General features: G+C 42.4%; 1 protein-coding gene and 1 long non-coding RNA gene across 2 annotated transcripts in view; one reads left to right on the top strand and one right to left on the bottom strand.

The window, feature by feature from the left end:
- Positions 1 to 8,065, bottom strand: part of LOC144605015 (uncharacterized) — a 28,992-nt gene extending 20,927 nt beyond the window's left edge. The window contains exon 1 of the long non-coding RNA XR_013548802.1: positions 8,001 to 8,065. This is a non-coding gene — a long non-coding RNA (uncharacterized LOC144605015). The remainder of the gene's footprint in view (positions 1 to 8,000) is intronic.
- fgd6 (FYVE, RhoGEF and PH domain containing 6) overlaps positions 1 to 18,126 on the top strand; it is an 86,763-nt gene that overhangs the window by 52,008 nt on the left and 16,629 nt on the right. Inside the window, exons 14-17 of the mRNA XM_078420049.1 lie at positions 276 to 355; positions 5,761 to 5,860; positions 12,590 to 12,736; positions 14,259 to 14,361. Coding sequence (XP_078276175.1) covers positions 276 to 355; positions 5,761 to 5,860; positions 12,590 to 12,736; positions 14,259 to 14,361 — 430 coding nt within the window. The remainder of the gene's footprint in view (positions 1 to 275; positions 356 to 5,760; positions 5,861 to 12,589; positions 12,737 to 14,258; positions 14,362 to 18,126) is intronic.

Genomic DNA, 18,126 nt, shown 5'->3' with positions numbered 1-18,126 from the left:
ATAATAGATGGTGAAGATCATCAAATGGTACTTTGACCCTTAAAGTAACCATTGAAAAGGCTTTCAAAAATACTTTCTGTATAGTTTATTAACTGAATGTTATGCTCTCTAATCCTGTACATACAGTTGGGAATAATGTCAATGGAGACCATAAAATGTGATTACATTCCTAATCCAGTTAAATGTGATTTCACAAAAATATTGCAGATGTGTGATTTTTGTTCACTTATTTGCAAACAAATTTGAACCTGTGAAGTATTTTGTTCACTACGTAGGTTAGCAAACCATCTCAAGAGGCCAACCAGAATGAACTGAACATAGAAAGTGTGGAACGATCATTCATTCTGTCAGCAAGGTAATTACACACAGATCTGAGCTCCCCAGTGTTGTACTGAGAATTTATGCTTCTCTATTAAAAAGAAATTCTTATGTATGTAGAAAGAAAACAAAAGGTCTTGGCACCTTGATTAATACAATAGAACAATTTGAGTAGTGCTCAGTGGTGATAAAGTAAAACAGATGTTGAGGATCTATAAAATGGTAGAGCAGCACTTTACTAGCTCTCTCCACTCATTTGTCTGCTTTATCTAACTCGTGAGCCTCTGAAAAAACAGGCTAATCTGGAACATCAATGGCAAATAAAACAGTGGAGTTCAACGTTAATCCCTCAGGCAATACACTTTATCCTCACTGATGCAAGATTTTCACAATAAATACTATTTACAACACATCCATCAATTTCATGATTTTCTTCAATTATGTCTATGTGTAGGTTTTTATTATTTTTTTTGTACTTTCTCCTCTGACTATATCTATTTTTTGCATTTTATTGCTGATAAGATAGAAGCAAAGGTGGTAATGGAAAAACAAGGCCCTAACCTATTTATGGTTACCTGTCATGCATACTCTTCAGTTCTAGCTCATCGGATGGATTGATAATTGCAAATTTTATAACATTTTTGTTCTATCTAGCTCATATTTTCTCATTAACAAGGAATATCCTGTTCCTTCGCATATTTGATCTTTATCTAACCGACAGAAGCTACATGGGGTGATACTTCTAACTTTGCAATCTCCTGATCGCCACATGTTGACTTTCTATATTATTTCCAGAAAATTAATTTGCGAAATTGTGAGCGCAAATCCAAAGAACATGGGAATCTTAGTCATGCAAAGTCAAGGAAGAAACCCTGGAGATTTGTTAAAAATGGGCAGCTAATCAAGTCCCAAAATTAAATTACTGATATCTGTACTGCCTTAAAAATTCTGCATCTATCTATATATGTCTCGTTCAATGTTCATCCAGTATCAGTTAAGTGAAAGGAAAGTCCCATACACCACCATCCTCTAGAACAGCTCCATTGTAAAACAGCTGGAGAGGAACAAACTCACATTCCATTTTTACCCAGTTATCCATAGCCAGAAAATCATCTGCATTGTAGAAACAAGGAACTGCAGATGCTAGTTTACAAAAAAAGGACAAAATGCTAGAGCAACTCAACGGTCAGGCAGCATCTCTGGAGAACATGGATAGGTGTTGGGCCCCTTCAGACTGATTGTGGGGAAGAAAGCTGAGAGAGAAATCATCTGCATTGGTTTCTCCTGCTGCTTTTGCATGTTACCTCTGGCATTTTCCCCAGGATTTGTCTGCTCCCATTTCTCAGTTACACATTGTTCCAAAGCCGCCAATAAACATAGACACGGAAGACACTCAGATCCGACCTGATCATGTCTATTGGATGCTCTCTGTTTGATGCTTAACTGATATCCACCATCAATAAGTTGGAACTTCCTCTAACTAAATGTTGCCAGGTCGTTCATTGCTGAAATCCTCTTTCATAGTCTTTTTACCTGTAGCTGTTTCATTCTAATATACCCATAGCCAATTCCTTTGTACCTTTTTCAAAATGAGGTCATCAAAAATCCTATGGCCCTTGACCTAAAATGGACAGTTGCCTTTCACCATCTATCCCGTGCTTACTGATTTACAGCAAAGGCTCGTTGCATTCTCATTTCAGTTTTCAAAGGACTCCAAGGACTCCATATCTTTGGAATTTCCCGCAGCTCTACAACCATGAGATATCTAAACTTATCCCATTCAGACCTCTTAATCATTTGCTCCATCAAGGCACCCAAGTGTTGTGATTTCTCCCCAAAATGAGCAGGCATTTTTGGCCAGACTCGCTCATCACCTTGTGTTGCTCAGTTTGAAAACAATCCTTAGGAAATATTGCTGCTAAGTTACAAGTAAATCAGCTGTTAATTTTGTACACTAATGCAGATCCATTAAAGGACCATCCCAAAATATTTTACACCCACTGCAGTTTGAACATGGGAAACAATATTATGCAGTTGGCACATGGCACAGATCCGCAAAGAAAAAATAATGACCAGATGATCTTAGTTATGGTTAAGGAATGCATAATGTCCAGAATATGCAAGTTTTCTTCTGCTCCTCAATTAGTATTCTGGGATCTTTAATATTTATCTGAGAAAGAACCAAGGTTTATATTTATTCAGATGCCACTTCCAAAAATACAACATTCAATAGTATTCTGAAATATCAGTCTAGATTTTTTTGTGCTGAAGAGAGGATTTTAAACTCTGCTCTAGGCAAAATGCTATAAATTGAGCCACAACTGACGACCACATCTTCATTGATCTTTGTACCCAGATTATAAAACCATGCCACAACTGATCCATCAGAACATTGTTTTCCTGGCATCATTGCAATTAATTCTTCTCAGTTGACCAAGCCAAATTATTCCTCAGGATGTGATTAATCCTCTGCTGTGCTCTGATATCTTACAATAGAAAACTAGGATAAAATTCCCTTCCTTATTGGTGGTAGTAGCGTGTCAGAAATGAAAAATGTGCAGAAACAGTTGAAGGAGAAGCAAAGTCTGGAGGTGATCCTTTTTGATGAAAATGTTCTAACAATATACAATCAGTTTAAAATGCCTTGGAAAGGGGTTGGAAAACTTCAAATAAGGCACAAAACGTGGTCTTCCAGGCACATTGATTGCTTTATGCTTTCGAGACCTCTGCAAAATCCAACAAATTCTGAAGGATTAGTGTACCGATTGTGAACTAGTTGTGTACCAATTAGTGTAACATGTCCTCTCCCAGGCCAATATTCCCAGCATCAGCCAGTTACCCTCAGTCAGCTCTAGTGGGAGGCCTCATTGTTCACCTGGCCCACCATAACTACAAGACATGTGTGTGAAGAGATTACCTGATGGACAGAGAAAAGATTCAGGCATAAAGCCTCCTGGAAGAAATTCATTTCCATTGACTCTGGGGAATCCCTGTCCCCTAAGCTCTCAAAATGGAGGAGGAACATACAGAATGGTATTGAGAATCTCAAGTGTATGCATTAGGAGTACACAGATGACCAAAATATACTTCCGTCTCTTTGCCCTCGATTTCATTACTTCTGGCTCTCTGCCCTCTAAAGCCTCCAACCTTAACGTTCCCAGCCCCGCAACCCCGATTTTATCTTCTTCCCAAAATCCACAAACAGAACTGTCCTGGTAGAACCATTGTTTCTGCTTGTTCATGCCCCACCAAATTAATTTCCACATACCTCGATTCCATCCTATCCCCTCTGGTCCAATCCCTCCCCACCTATGTTCAAGACACCTCACACACTCTTCGTCTCCTCAATGGCTTCTGTTTTCCAGGCTCCCCCTCCCTCATCTTTATATGGATGTCCAGTCACTCTACACCTCCTTCCCCTACCAGGAAGGTCTTAAAGCCCTCCGTTTCTTCCTTGACTGCAGAACCAGCCAATTTCCGTCTACAAATACTCCTCCGTCTGCACCTCCCACTTCCTTCAAATCCAAGGCGTGGGCCCCAGCTATGCCTGCCTCTTTGTAGGATACGTCGAACAATCCCTGTTCCAGGCGTACACTGGCCCCATCCCTGAACTCTACCTCCGCTATATTGACGACTGCATCGGCGGTGCTGCCTCTTGTACCCATGCAGAACTCACTGACTTCATCAACTTCACGACTAATTGCCACCCTGAACTCAAATTCACTTGGACCATCTCCGACATCTCCCTACCATTTCTAGATCTTACTGTCTCCATCACAGGAGACAGACTATTGACTGACATCTATTACAAACCCATTGACTCCCATAGCTATCTAGACTACACTTCTTCCCACCCTGCTTCCTGTAAAGACTCTATCCCCTACTTCCAATTCCTCCGTCTACGCCGCATCTGCACGCAGGATGAGGGTTTCCATACCAGGGCATCAGAGATATCCTCATTCTTTAGGAAATATAATTCTTCCATTATAGATGAGGCTCTCACTAGGGTCTCCTCGATATCCCGCAGCTCCGCCCTTGCTCCCCCTCCCCCTATTTGTAACAAGGACAGAGTCCCCCTTGTCCTCACCTTCCACCCCATCAGCCGCCACATACAACATATAATCCTCCAACATTTTTGCCACCTCCAACGGGATCCCACTACTGGCCACATCTTCCCATCTCCACCCCTTTCTGCTTTCCGCAGAGACCGTTCCTTCCGCAACTCCCTGGTCAACTCGTTCCTTCCCACCCAAGTCTCCCCCTCCCCAGGTACTTTCCCTTGCAAACGCAGGAGATGCCACACCTGTCCCTTTACCTCCCCCCTCGACTCCATCCAAGGACCCAAACAGTCTTTCTAGGTGAGGCAGAGGTTCACTTGCACCTCCAACCTCCTCTACTGTATCTGCTGTTCCAGGTGACAATTCCTGTACATCGGCAAGACCAAGCGCAGGCTCGGCGATCGTTTCGCTGAACACCTCCGCTCAGTCCGCCTTAACATACCTGATCTCCCGGTTGCTCAGCACTTTAACTCCCCCTCCCATTCCCAATTTGACCTTTCTGTCCTGGGCCTCCTCCATTGTCAGAGTGAGGCCCAACGCAAATTGGAGGAACAGCGCCTCATATTTCCCTTGAACAGCTTACACCCCAGTGGTATGAACATTGACTTCTCTGACTTCAAATAGCCCTTGCTTTCCCTCTCTCTCCATCTCCTTCCCCTTCCCTGTTCTCCCACCAGTCTTACTGTCTCCGACTACATTGTATCTCTGACCCGCTCACTCCCCTGACATCAGTCTGAAGAAGGGTCTCGACCCGAAACATCACCCATTCCTTCTCTCCAGAGAAGCTGCCTGTCCCGCTGTGTTACTCCAGCATTTTGTGTCTACCTTCGATTTAAACCAGCATCTACAGTTCTTTCCTACACATTTTGCCCAAAATATACAGTAGGAGGAGTGCACCACATCACAATATATAGTCCAGCTGTGGATGAGTTTATATTTCCCATGTAGAAACAAAGAACTGCAGATGCTGGTTAATACACCAAAGGACACAAAATGGTGGAGTAACTCAGGCGGACTGAAGAACTTGGATAGGTGATGAAGAGTCCCGACCCAAAACGTCACTCATCCGTGTTCTCCAGCAATGCTGCCTTACCTGCTGAGTTAATTCAGTACTTTGTGTCTTGTTTCTCCATTCCTGTTAACTCATTCCAATAATATAATTTAAAGAGAAAACCTCTGTGTTTCAGAAACAGCATTAATTGTGTACTACTAGGCTGCCTTTAAATTGAGCCCTTCTGGTTGTGTTCAAAGTAGAAAGTGTTCACCAGCTAGTGTTCATTATCTCGGGTTAATTCACATTGACTTAAACCTCTATTACTTTGAATTTCATTTGATGTGAAGTAATTTTAAGCTAGTTCCTAACTTTGACCCTTTCAAAATTCAGTTCAGCAGCAGAAAGGGATGAATGGTTAAAAGCTATTTCGAAGGCCATTGAGGAATATACGAAAAAAAGGATAACATTCACTGCCAGTAAAAGCCTTGAGGTAAGAAGATGTTAAAAATCTTAGTCTGAATAAACAGGTAAAGCAAGGCACTAGGGATACTTTGTATCTGGTTTACTTTTGTCAAATTGTGAAGAATATCTTTTAGAAAAGTTGGCACGGTAATTGTTGATAAAAATGAGAATATTAAATTGTGAACAAGTGACATCTATTTAATCTAGAGTAAGAAAATAACTGCAGATGCTGGTACAAATCGAAGGTATTTATTCACAAAATGCTGGAATAACTCAGCAGGTCAGGCAGCATCTCAGGAGAGAAGGAATGGGTGACGTTTCGGGTCGAGACCCTCTCAGGAGAGAAGGAATGGGTGACGTTTCGGGTCGAGACCCTCTCAGGAGAAAAGGAATGGGTGACGTTTCGGGTTGAGACCCTCGGGAGAGAAGGAATGGGTGACGTTTCGGGTCGAGACCCTTCAGGAGAGAAGGAATGGGTGAAACGTCACCCATTCCTTCTCTCCTGAGATGCTGCCTGACCTGCTGAGTTACTCCAGCATTTTGTGAATAAATACCTTCTATTTAATCTAGATGTCACTGTTTGCAAATGAGCCCTTGGATATCCTCATTGCACTAATACTAATCGTAGCCAACACCGTATCTTATGCCCATCCCTGGTTGTATGTGATACAGTTTTGAGATTTTAATAATAGTTTCTGTTGTGCAGATTAATGTTTCAAAATTGTGTTTCAAAGAATCTTACGGTTAAAGTTTGATACATTTAATATATTAGTAATATATAAAATGTAATTATATATATATATATATATATATATATATATTTAATAGTTACGCAATGCAATCTTTGTAGCCAGCATTATAACATACAACGTTATTCATGAGAGAAAATTCGAAAATAGTATAACTAATGGGAACGGAAGAATTTCAAAGGATGCCTTGCCTGTTCATTTTTAACTGACTCAAAGTTCTTATTAGGGCTGCATTTGCTTTCGCTGCAAATTACACTATCTTTGACTGATCTGAAATCCATACGGGTAGCTTAATCCTAACCAAAAGTAATTCATTTAAAAAAAACATAGGGCAGCATGGTGGCGCACTAGTAGAGTTGCTGCCTCATAGTGCCAGAGACCCGGGTTCGAACCTGACTACGGGTGCTGTCTGTATGGAGTTTGTACGTTCTCCCTGTGTCTATGTGGGTTTTCTCCGAGTGCTCCAATTTCCTCCCACATTCCATAGAAGTACAGGTTTGCAGGTTAATTGGCTTTGGTAAAAATTGTAAATTGTCCCTAGTATACAGGATAATGCTAGTGTATGGGGATCGCTTCTTCTTCTTGCATATGGCGTGCACAGCCTAAAGTTGTAGGTCAAGGGTAGACATCCAGGCCAGGGCAGCATCAGTTGCTGGGTGCCAGCCTTGATGCCACCAGGGAAAAGCCTCAGTGAATTTGTGGGATGGTCTGGTCTGGATATCCACAGTCGCAAGCAGGGCTGCTAGTCAGCATGGACTCGGTGGGCCAAAAGGGCCTGTTTCCACGCTGTATCTCTAAACTAAACTAAAAACTAAATGTTGATAATGCTGATTTTGTTTCTTCTCATCAATCCTGTCGCATAAAGGTGACAGATTGGTATAGTGTAGGGAAACGTGTTCGCCAATTTGTGCATTATTACATATCCTAACGTTGGGATAAATTCTAGATAAATTTGTGTAGTAATGTTCACTGAGAAAAGGATTCGGCCGTGATTTTGGGAGGACTCCTGCCTTTGGATATCTTTAATATCTATGTAAGGGGGCCAATCAAACCTCCAATTTATCACCTCAATTGAAAGTTGATGGCTCAGAACACTACACTGAAACCTTGAATATGTGCATTTTATAAGTATGTGCAGTTAAAGAGGTTCAGTATTAGTGTTCATAAGCAAAAATAAAACTACATTGAATTGTAGCTTGTAAATGGTTAGGATTTATTTGTGAAACAGAAATAAAGGGAGTGATGGTCAGGATGTAACAGCCTGTGTGACCCTCGGTCATTACTAGGGCATCAATTATTTACCATTTATGTAAATAGGGCAGATAAGTGAATAAAACATGCAGGTCCAGTTAACTCGAGGTTATATGTGCTGGATCAGTGTGGAAGTTGCCCTTGCATAAACTGACTAGCAGTACCCACCTTTGTGCATGAACTTGATCTGAATGATGATTGCGGTTGAGCTCATCCTCCATATCAACAAATCCTTGGGAGAGTCACGAGAGTTTAATCGTCATCTGTACTGACAACAGGACAATGAAATCCATACTAGCTGTGGCTTACCAGGCCCTTAAACATATAACACCGATAATATGTAATAATCAAAATACAATAAATAAATAACCGCAATACTGGGTGACCACAACAGTGGAAAAACCGAAGTCCGTAATGCAACCAAACATACAGTCCAAAGATAACTGTGCCGAGATTAGTGTTGTGTAGGGTTCAAGAGCCTGATCGATGCTGGGAATAGGCTGTTCTTGAACTTGGTGATCACAATTTCCAGCTGCTGTACCTTCTTTCCAATGACAGTAGTGAAATGAGAGTGTGATCAGGATGGTGTGGATCTTTTGCTGATATTGACTGCAATTCTGAGGCAGCTGTAATGTTGGGGAGGTCAGTGCATGATAGATCGGGCAGTGCTTTTAACATATCCCAAGGCCCCAGTATCACAATGTCAAGATGTTGCTTCAACAACTGTTGAAGCTCTTTGAAGTATTACATTTCTGATTATTAATAAGTTTTAGAGTCATGGAGAGATGCAACACAGAAAGTGGAGACACAGTCCGCTGGGCTTCCACATCAACTGTCAACCACCCATTTATATTAATCTTACACTTTACCCATGTTTTTTATTCTACCACTTCCTTATCACATCCCCTCAGATTCCATCTCTCACCTCCAGCCTGGAGGCAATTTATAGTGACTAACTAAATTGCCAATCTGCACAGCTTGGAGGCGAGGGAGGAAACTGGTGTTCCCAGCGGAAAACCGTGCTCTTTAAAAAACAGGGGCTTAAAGTACATAAAATATTTTGAATTTCTAAATAATAATTGATTAACACCTCCAGAGACCTGGTAGTTAATTAAAACTATTATGATAAATAAAGTAACCAAACTGCCACACTTGCACACTTCACTGGTTTACTACACCCTTCTGCTTAGTTAGAAGATGGAAGCCAAAGATCCACAAACCTGTCTTCATCGACGGGTTAGCGATGGAGAGGGTCAACAACTTCAAGTTCCTGGGCGTGCATATATCTGAAGATCTGTCCTGACCCCAGTACATTAATACAATCATCATTGCCTCTACTTCCTTGGAAAATTGAGGACATCCAGTATATCGACAAATACTCTCTTGAACTTCTCCAGGTGTACATGTTAAAGTTCTTGACCTTTAACATGTAGACAACCACGCTGATCAATTTAAAACACAAAAAGCTTCCCCACTAACGCCCGGGCGGGAAATGGCAGAGCCGGCTACAAGCACGTAGCTATACTTGCCAGATCTGACCACCCACTTCAGCAATAGCAGCATACAGCTTCTTATTATGGAGGTGACATGCAAAATCCACAAACAGATGGCTTTACCATATATGGAATAAACCTGCTCCAAGTTAGCTATCTGAGCTAAACTTTCTGCACAAGTTTCAGTGCTCAAGGTACATAATAGAGGTACACAATAGAGGCAATGATCACATTGGGGTAACCAGACATGAAGGCAGTTTAGGTCCTTGTTACATTCGGACATCCAACCATGTACACAATAGAGGCAATGATCACATTGAGGTAACCAGACATGAAGGCAGTTTCGCCCATTAACAACTTCTATGCAACTGACCATATACACAATAGTTAAGTATCTCTGCAACCAAATTAGCTGTCTGGGCTTGACTTCTGCAGTACACACATTTTTTTTAGGCACATTTTCTTTAGTCAAGCATCCCATCAACCTCTGCAAGGCAAGGCTAGTTAGCCAACTTTATCATACAGTGAAGAACATATTGATTGGTTGCATCACGGCCTGGTTTGGCCAGGGAATGCCCAGGAATGAGGGAGACTACAAAGTGTTGTGGACTTCGCCCAGTGCATCACCTTTACTGACTTCCCTACCATGGAAGGAATCTGTAGGAAGCACTGCCTCAAAAAAGCAGCTAGCATCAACAAAGACCTCCTTTCGCTTATACCATTGAAAAGACTGTTTAGGAGTCTGAAAACCATGACCACCAGGTTCAAGAATAGCTTCTTTCCAGCACCCATCAGGCTGTTGAATACTGCAAAATAAAACTATGGACTATGATCTTTGGATGCATTAAAGATTTGGGGCGATTTTTCACGAGTATTCTTTTTTTGCGGTTATTAATTAAAAAAATGTATATCTTATCTATGAGTAATGAATTTGCAGGCCTGTTATGGTGCTGCAAGAATTTCATTGTTGTTGTCAGCCCACATGGCATAGAAACATAGAAACATAGAAAATAGGTGCAGGAGTAGGCCATTCGGCCCTTCGAGCCTGCACCGCCATTCAATATGATCATGGCTGATCATCCAGCTCAGTAACCTGTACCTGCCTTCTCTCCATACCCCCTGATCCCTTTAGCCATAAGGGCCACATCTAAATCCCTCTTAAATATAGCCAATGAACTGGCCTCAACTACCTTCTGTGGCAGAGAATTCCACAGACTCACCACTCTCTGTGTGAAGAAATGTTTTCTCATCTCGGTCCTAAAAGACTTCCCCCTTATCCTTAAGCTGTGACCCCTGGTTCTGGACTTCCCCAACATCGGGAACAATCTTCCCGCATCTAGCCTCTCCAACCCCTTAAGAATTTTATATGTTTCAATAAGATCCCCCCTCAGTCTTCTAAATTCCAGCCTTTCTTCATATGAAAGTCCTGCCATCCCAGGGATCAATCTGGTGAACCTTCTCTGTACTCCCTCTAAGGCTAGAATGTCTTTCCTCAGATTAGGAGACCAAAACTGTACACAATACTCCATGTGCGGTCTCACCAAGGCCCTGTACAACTGCAGCAGAACCTCCCTGCTCCTATACTCAAATTCTCTTGCTATGAATGCTAACATACCATTCGCTTTCTTCACTGCCTGCTGCACCTGCACGCTTGCTTTCAATGACTGGTGCACCATGACACCCAGGTCACGTTGCATCTCCCCTTTTCCTAATTGGCCACCATTCAGGTAATACTCTGCTTTCCTGTTCTTGCCGCCAAAGTGGATAACCTCACATTTATCCACATTATATTGCATCTGCCATGCATTTGCCCACTCTCCTAATCTATCCAAGTCACTCTGCAGCCTCCTAGCATCCTCCTCGCAGCTAACAGTGCCACCCAGCTTCGTGTCATCCGCAAACTTAGAGATGTTGCATTCAATTCCTTCGTCCAAATCATTAATATATATTGTAAATAACTGGGGTCCCAGCACTGAGCCTTGCGGTACCCCACTAGTCACTGCCTGCCATTCCGAAAAGGACCCGTTTATTCCTACTCTTTGCTTCCTGTCCGCCAACCAATTCTCTATCCACCTCAACACTGAATCCCCAATACCGTGTGCTTTAAGTTTGTACCCCAATCTCCTATGTGGGACCTTGTCGAAGGCCTTCTGAAAGTCCAGATATAACACATCGACTGGTTCTCCCTTATCCACTCTACTAGTTACATCCTCGAAAAATTCTATAAGATTCGTCAGGCATGATTTGCCTTTCATAAATCCATGCTGACTTTGTCTGATGATTTCACCACTTTCCAAATGTGATGCTATCACATCTTTAATAACTGACTCTAGCATTTTCCCCACTTAGGCAATTAAACATTCTTGACTCTTGGTATGGTGGGTGCAACAGCACAACTGGAAATTAATTGTGAAATAGGAATAAAGCAGGAGATATGGTCAGCATTGAACTCCCTACTGAACTCCCAGCAAGATAGGAGCAGTATACATTTTCCAGTTCGCAGAAAGTTTAAAAGAGGCATAGAACAATTGGTGATTAAGACTGTGGCAGATAGTATTCGGTTGGAAAGCAATACAATTCAGATCTAAATGGTAATATATGTTCATAATGGATTAGAAAAAAATGTGGGAGAAAGCGGTTTTGATGACAATGTGAGTACATCACTAAAAGTCAATGAACCTGTACAAAGGTAACCAAAGACAATTTGAATGCTGGCCATTAATTTTTAAAAGTTATGGAGATGTCGACCTTTAAGTTAAGATAGATAGAATACTAAAAGGATAAAGTAATGATCTGTTGAATGGTGTCTTGGTCAGATCTCATCTTGAGTCCCAGAATCAGTTCAAAGCATGGCAGCTCAGGAAGAGATGTATTGGTTGGATGCAACAGGACTAATCAGAATTATGCAGGTCTTAAAGGATAAAATTATGAATGAGTTTGCATAAACTTGGGTTTTGAAGAATGAGTGCTAATTTAAATGAGGCATTTAAAATGCTGAAATTAAATTGTGATGCAACTTTGTGTTGAGAAATGATTAGAAATTAAATCTTTTTCATGTAAAATATGGTTGTGACATGGAACAAAAGCATACTCATCATGCTTCTCCCAATGGTCCCTTGATATCTGTTTGGGAGCTTTTTCTTTGAAAAAAACTTAAATTGCTTTAACTGTACCAAAAATAAGCATGTATTATTTAATTTGACTATGCTTTGTAAATGATTGCATTACAGCCTTAATACCCTTGCGGACTACGTTTTCTTCTAGGAAGAGACAGATAAGGCAGAAGCTAATACACCTTTGGGCACTAAAGCACCTATATGGATCCCTGACCCTCGTGCTACCATGTGTATGGTCTGCACGTGCGACTTTACACTTACTTGGAGACGGCATCATTGTAGAGCGTGTGGAAAGGTTTGTGCGTGATGTCGTTTCTTTGTTCTGAAATGTCTTTACTCATTTTGTCAGTGTTGACTCTTTATTAGGATAATCCAGTAATTTTTTTTAAATGGATTTCTTTAAAACGGATTTCAGTTATTACGAACAGACCTCCCGACCTTCACCGTCAGGCCAGACTGCCATCGTCACCCCCAGCCTGCACTGCCTCCCCGGCTGTTTGCAGGCCAGGCTGCTGCACCACTCCTGGCCTGCATCGCCTCTCTGGCGGCTTTCAGGCCAGACCTACTGCCACCACAGCTTTCCCGTCCACAGGCCACCACCACCGCAGACCTTTAGCTGCATTCTGGCCATCCGTGGGCCGCGACCAATGACTCCGCCAATCCAAACCCCTTCCCCGTCAACTCACCTGGATTCCAGGCCTAGTTCCAGACCGAGAGTCTGAGGAAGGGTCTCGATTTGAAAGGTCACCTATACATGTTTTCCAGAGATGCTGCCTGACCTGCTGAGTTACTCCATTCTGATAGCTTTGAATTCTTTCCTGATTGATACGTTTTTGACCAGAAGCTCTGTTATTCTGTATAAGCTATTCTGTATGAGCTTCTTGGTAAAACGCACACAAGCCAAATGTAACATGATACCAAAACAAACCTAAATGTTGTCCAAATTGTCATATTGTATGAAGAATTATGAAGGATATTAAATACTGTGCAATATAGGAAATACAAAATTCTAAGGATTTTAAATTAGAATTCTGCTACTTCTTCCCTTGACCACAGCTAAATGGCTTTAAGGGCCTGTCCCACTTAGGCGATTTTTTAGGTGACTGCCGGCAACTGTCATAGTCGTAGCAGGTCGCCGAAAAACCAGCGACTGGACCCCCCCTACGACAATGTCTACGACAAGCTACAACAACCTACCACTAGTCGATGTCAAGCTACGACAACCTATGACCACACAGGCGATAACCTACGACAACTGAAGTCAAGCTACATCTGCCCACGACAAGCTACGACCCGGTCGGCAACAACTGAAGTCAATTCACGTCATTTTCACCGCCGGTTTTGATGTCGCCAGTTGACGTAGGTTGACATAGGTAGTCGCCAATGGAATTCACCGAAGTCAGCACTGGCGACAACCTACGTCACCTGGCGACAACCTACGACAGCACCTACGTCAGGAGACGTCAAGCTACGATCAGTGGCATTAAACCAACAGTCGCTGAAATTTTTTAAACATTTCAAAAAAGCTACGACTCTTTGGAGACTACTCACGACCATACAGGCGACAGCCTAGTTGGTGACAGCCTAGTTGCCTGTAGTCGCCTTAAAAATCGCCTAAGTGGGACAGGGGCTTTAGTCTGCTCTGTTCCTGAAGGATCGCCACATAGATAGTGACAGAGACCATTGGAAGTGGCAGTATAGGCTGTCTTGCCTACAAATTTTATTCATTGGCACTCATTTCTGGAAGAAGTCCTATCCATTGGGAAATTAAACTGAGTATTTCCCTATCTTATTTGTATCCCATCTTTATTTTCCAGATTGTTTGTCAAGCCTGTTCTTCAAATAAATTTAATCTGGACTACCTTAAAAACCAACCAGCCAGAGTCTGTGATTACTGTTTTTCGGAACTGCAAAAGCGAGGTAAGGAAAATATAGATAGTGTTGCAGTAGAAGGTCCTATAAAAAATGCTTCCGGTTCTGAAATAGGTTTTTGCATGCCACATGAACTTCCCAACTTCCCAAGGATACCAAATTAATTTTTAAATGCACAGTGAAGAATAGCAGAGAACACAAAATAACGTTCTTGTTTCCCCCCCACACTCCAAGAGCACAAAAAAAATGCATGTGTGTACACACAAGTGCAGCAGTAAATTCAGCAAATAGTTGTGATTTTTTTTCTAATTTATATTCTGATTGTCTGAGCCATCTTTATTGGATCATTATTGCCAATTGGTGTCCAGGTTTAAAGATTAATTACTGCTCTTGGCTTTCTGCTGGATACTGCCGCTCTCCCTCGGTACTGGCATTTGCTTCCGGAATCCCAATTTGCATTTCTACTACCTTATCATATCATATCATATCATATCATATATATACAGCCGGAAACAGGCCTTTTTTCGGCCCACCAAGTCCGTGCCGCCCAGCGATCCCCGTACATTAACACTATCCTACACCCACTAGGGACAATTTTTACATTTACCCAGTCAATTAACCTACATACCTGCACGTCTTTGGAGTGTGGGAGGAAACCGAAGATCTCGGAGAAAACCCACGCAGGTCACGGGGAGAACGTACAAACTCCTTACAGTACAGCACCCGTAGTCAGGATCGAACCTGAGTCTCCGGCGCTGCATTCGCTGTAAAGCAGCAACTCTACCGCTGCGCTTAGTTTAGTTTAGTTTATTGTCACGTACTGTGAAAAGCTTTTGTTGCATGCTAACCGGTCAGCGGGAAGACAATACATTACAATCAAGCCTTCCACAGTGTACAGATGCGTAGGAAAGAACTGCAGATGCTGGTTTAAATCGAAGGTGGACACAAAATGCTGGAGTAACTCAGCAGGGCAGGAGGCAGCATCTCTGGAGAGAAGGAATGGGTCTCAACCCGAAACATCACCCATTCCTTCTCTCCAGAGATGCTGCCTGCCCCGCTGAGTTACTCCAGCATTTTATGACTACCACAGTGTACAGATACAAGATAAAGGGAATAACATGAATAAAGTTTAGTGCAAGATAACATCCAGGAAAGTCTGATCAACGATAGTCCAAGAGTCTCCAATTAGGTAGATAGTAGCTCAGGACTGCTCTCTAGTTGTTGGTAGGATGGTTCAGTTGCCTGATAACAGCCGGGAAGAAACTGTTCCTGAATGTGGAGATGTGAAATTTTCACACTTCTGTATTTCTGGATGGGCGAGGGGAGAAGAGGGAGCGGCCAGGTTGCGACTTGTCCTTAATTATGATGGTGGTCTTGCCGAGGCAACGTAATGTGTAAATAGAATCAATGGAAGGGAGGTTGGTTTTGTGTGATGGTCTGGGCTACATTCACATCTCTGCCATTTTTTGCGGTCTTGGATGGAGCTGTTCCCAAACCATGCTGTGATGCATCCCAATAAAATGCTTTCTACGGCACATTCATAAAAGTTAGCAGGAGTTGTTGGGGACAAGCTGAACCTCCTAAGCCTTTTAAGGAAGTAGAGGCATTGGTGTGCTTTCTTGGCGATTGCTTCAATATGGGTAGTTCAGGACAAATTGCTGGTGATATTTACTCCTAGGAATTTGAAACTTTCAACCATCTCTACTTCGGCGCGGTCAATGCAAACTGCTTCGCTTCCTGATTACTTTAGCCCCAATTCCGACTTCAAATCATTTCAGTGCTTCTCTGAACTTGACCATGTGAAAATATTTGGCTATACTTCTCTACCACTGTCTCAACCTCTTTACCAACTTTGTCTGACATCATTTTAGTCAGCTGATTCAGGACCTTACTGGCTTTTGCTAGTACGTTTGGAGCTGCCAACCCTGTGCCCCATTTCAGTCCCCTTAATTTAATTTCAAGTGAAATTAGACAAAGTTGGTTGACTTCAAACCTTCTATCCTTTGCTTTGCTAAAATTCCGTAGTTGATTTCATAGAACAGGGAAATAGACTCTTTGTCACATTCAGTTATGCCAATCAAATTACCTAAGCCTGTCCTCACCTCTGGAGGTTTCCTCAGCCCATTGTCTCAGTAGATGAAGATCGCTTTGCAATCATAGATAAACATTCATTGTTCACTATATCACCTGTTTAGTGCCATCCACAAACTTACTAACCCGTGCCACCTACATTCACCTCTAAATTGTCAATATAAATAATAAATGACAGTGGACCCCATCACCAATCCATGTGGGACTTGTCACAGATCTCGAGTCTGAAAAACAACCCCTATCACCACCCGCTGTTTCTTACCTTCAAGCCATTTGTATTCCATCGGCGAGCTCACCCTGGATCCCATGTGATCTAACCTGCTATACCAGCCTACCATGTTGCACCTAAAGTCCATGTAGATAATATCTTCCACTCTGTCCTCATCCACCTTCTTAGTTGCCACTTTAAAATACTCAAATAAATTAGTGAGACACAATTTCCCATGCATAAAACCATGCTAACTATCCTTAAAACCATGCTAACTATCCCTCATCTTGCCTTTCCAAATACTTGTATATCCTATCTCTTGTATCTCTTCTATCCTGTACAAATATTTTTATCATTTGCCGTAATGCTTCATAGATTTACCTATGACCATGCTCAATTACTGTGTGCTTCTCCAATCTGCACCAGCTTTACAGACGACAGATTGTGCCCTTAGTTGGTGAACTAAGAATATCCTTACCACCACTCTCCTGGACCTCCAGATTTAGACGTTAGAGATACAGTGCAGAAACAGGCCCTTTGCCTGACCAACAATCACCCGTCTACTAGCACTATCCTACACACTAGGGACAACTTATAATTTTTTGTCGACGCCAATTAATCTACAAACTTGTACATCTTTGGAGTGTGGGAGGAAACTGGAGCACCCGGACAACCCACGTGGTCACAGGGAAAACGTACAAACTCCGTACAGATAGCACCCATAGTCAAGATCGAACAGGGTCTCTGATGCTATAAAGTAACAACTCTACCGCTACACAACTGTGCCGATCTGAATCATTAGAGACATTCTTCAAACAACTTTGGCAGAATCCACAAGTTCCTGCACCAACCCCATCTGATTCCACTCTCCTTCAGCCTTTGGCAACCTCTTCAAACCTTGTATTTCAACTGCAACAAGCTGCTTCTGGCACTAAGGAAATCTTGTTCACATTAAAGGTATCTTGTAAATTTAAGCAGTTGTAATTCTTTGCAATTTCATTTTGTGAAGCTTAGGGTTTCACTTTATTAGCCAGATGTAAATTTATTGCTTCTGCGGTTGGTGTAAGCTTTGGAAACGTTTTGTTTGAGTAAAATATTTTTTACAGTTTTCATGAACCTGTGACAGTGCCCTCTCTCCCTTGGATGTCACTCTGATCTTTTTAACTGGCTGGCTGGCCAGGAGAGGCCAATCCCCAGCAGCTTTGGTAACAACTGGGTCCAATTAGCTGAGACTTGTGGGCCACTTGAACCTTGTCAGCCTACTCCCTGTAAAACCCAGGCACTCTAGCCAGAGGGGAGAAGGGAGAGGATGAGAGAGGAAGCAGTGTAAAAAGATAAAAGAAAGAAGGAGAGGAAGGGAGACAAGGTGGGCCGGCCTCCCTCCTAGTTGTGTTCCCCAGTCACAGGTTCACGGAAGACTGGGATGACCCTGTGGACACCAGCGCCACCGTGTGGTCAAGACTGGACTGCCAGGAAAGAAGCGCTAAACAGCCAGCGATTCTACCCAAGCCAAG

The sequence above is a fragment of the Rhinoraja longicauda genome, chromosome 23 (assembly GCF_053455715.1).
Source record: "Rhinoraja longicauda isolate Sanriku21f chromosome 23, sRhiLon1.1, whole genome shotgun sequence".
NCBI classification, from domain to species: Eukaryota; Metazoa; Chordata; class Chondrichthyes; order Rajiformes; family Arhynchobatidae; genus Rhinoraja; species Rhinoraja longicauda.
This window is presented reverse-complemented; position numbering and strand designations above follow the sequence as displayed.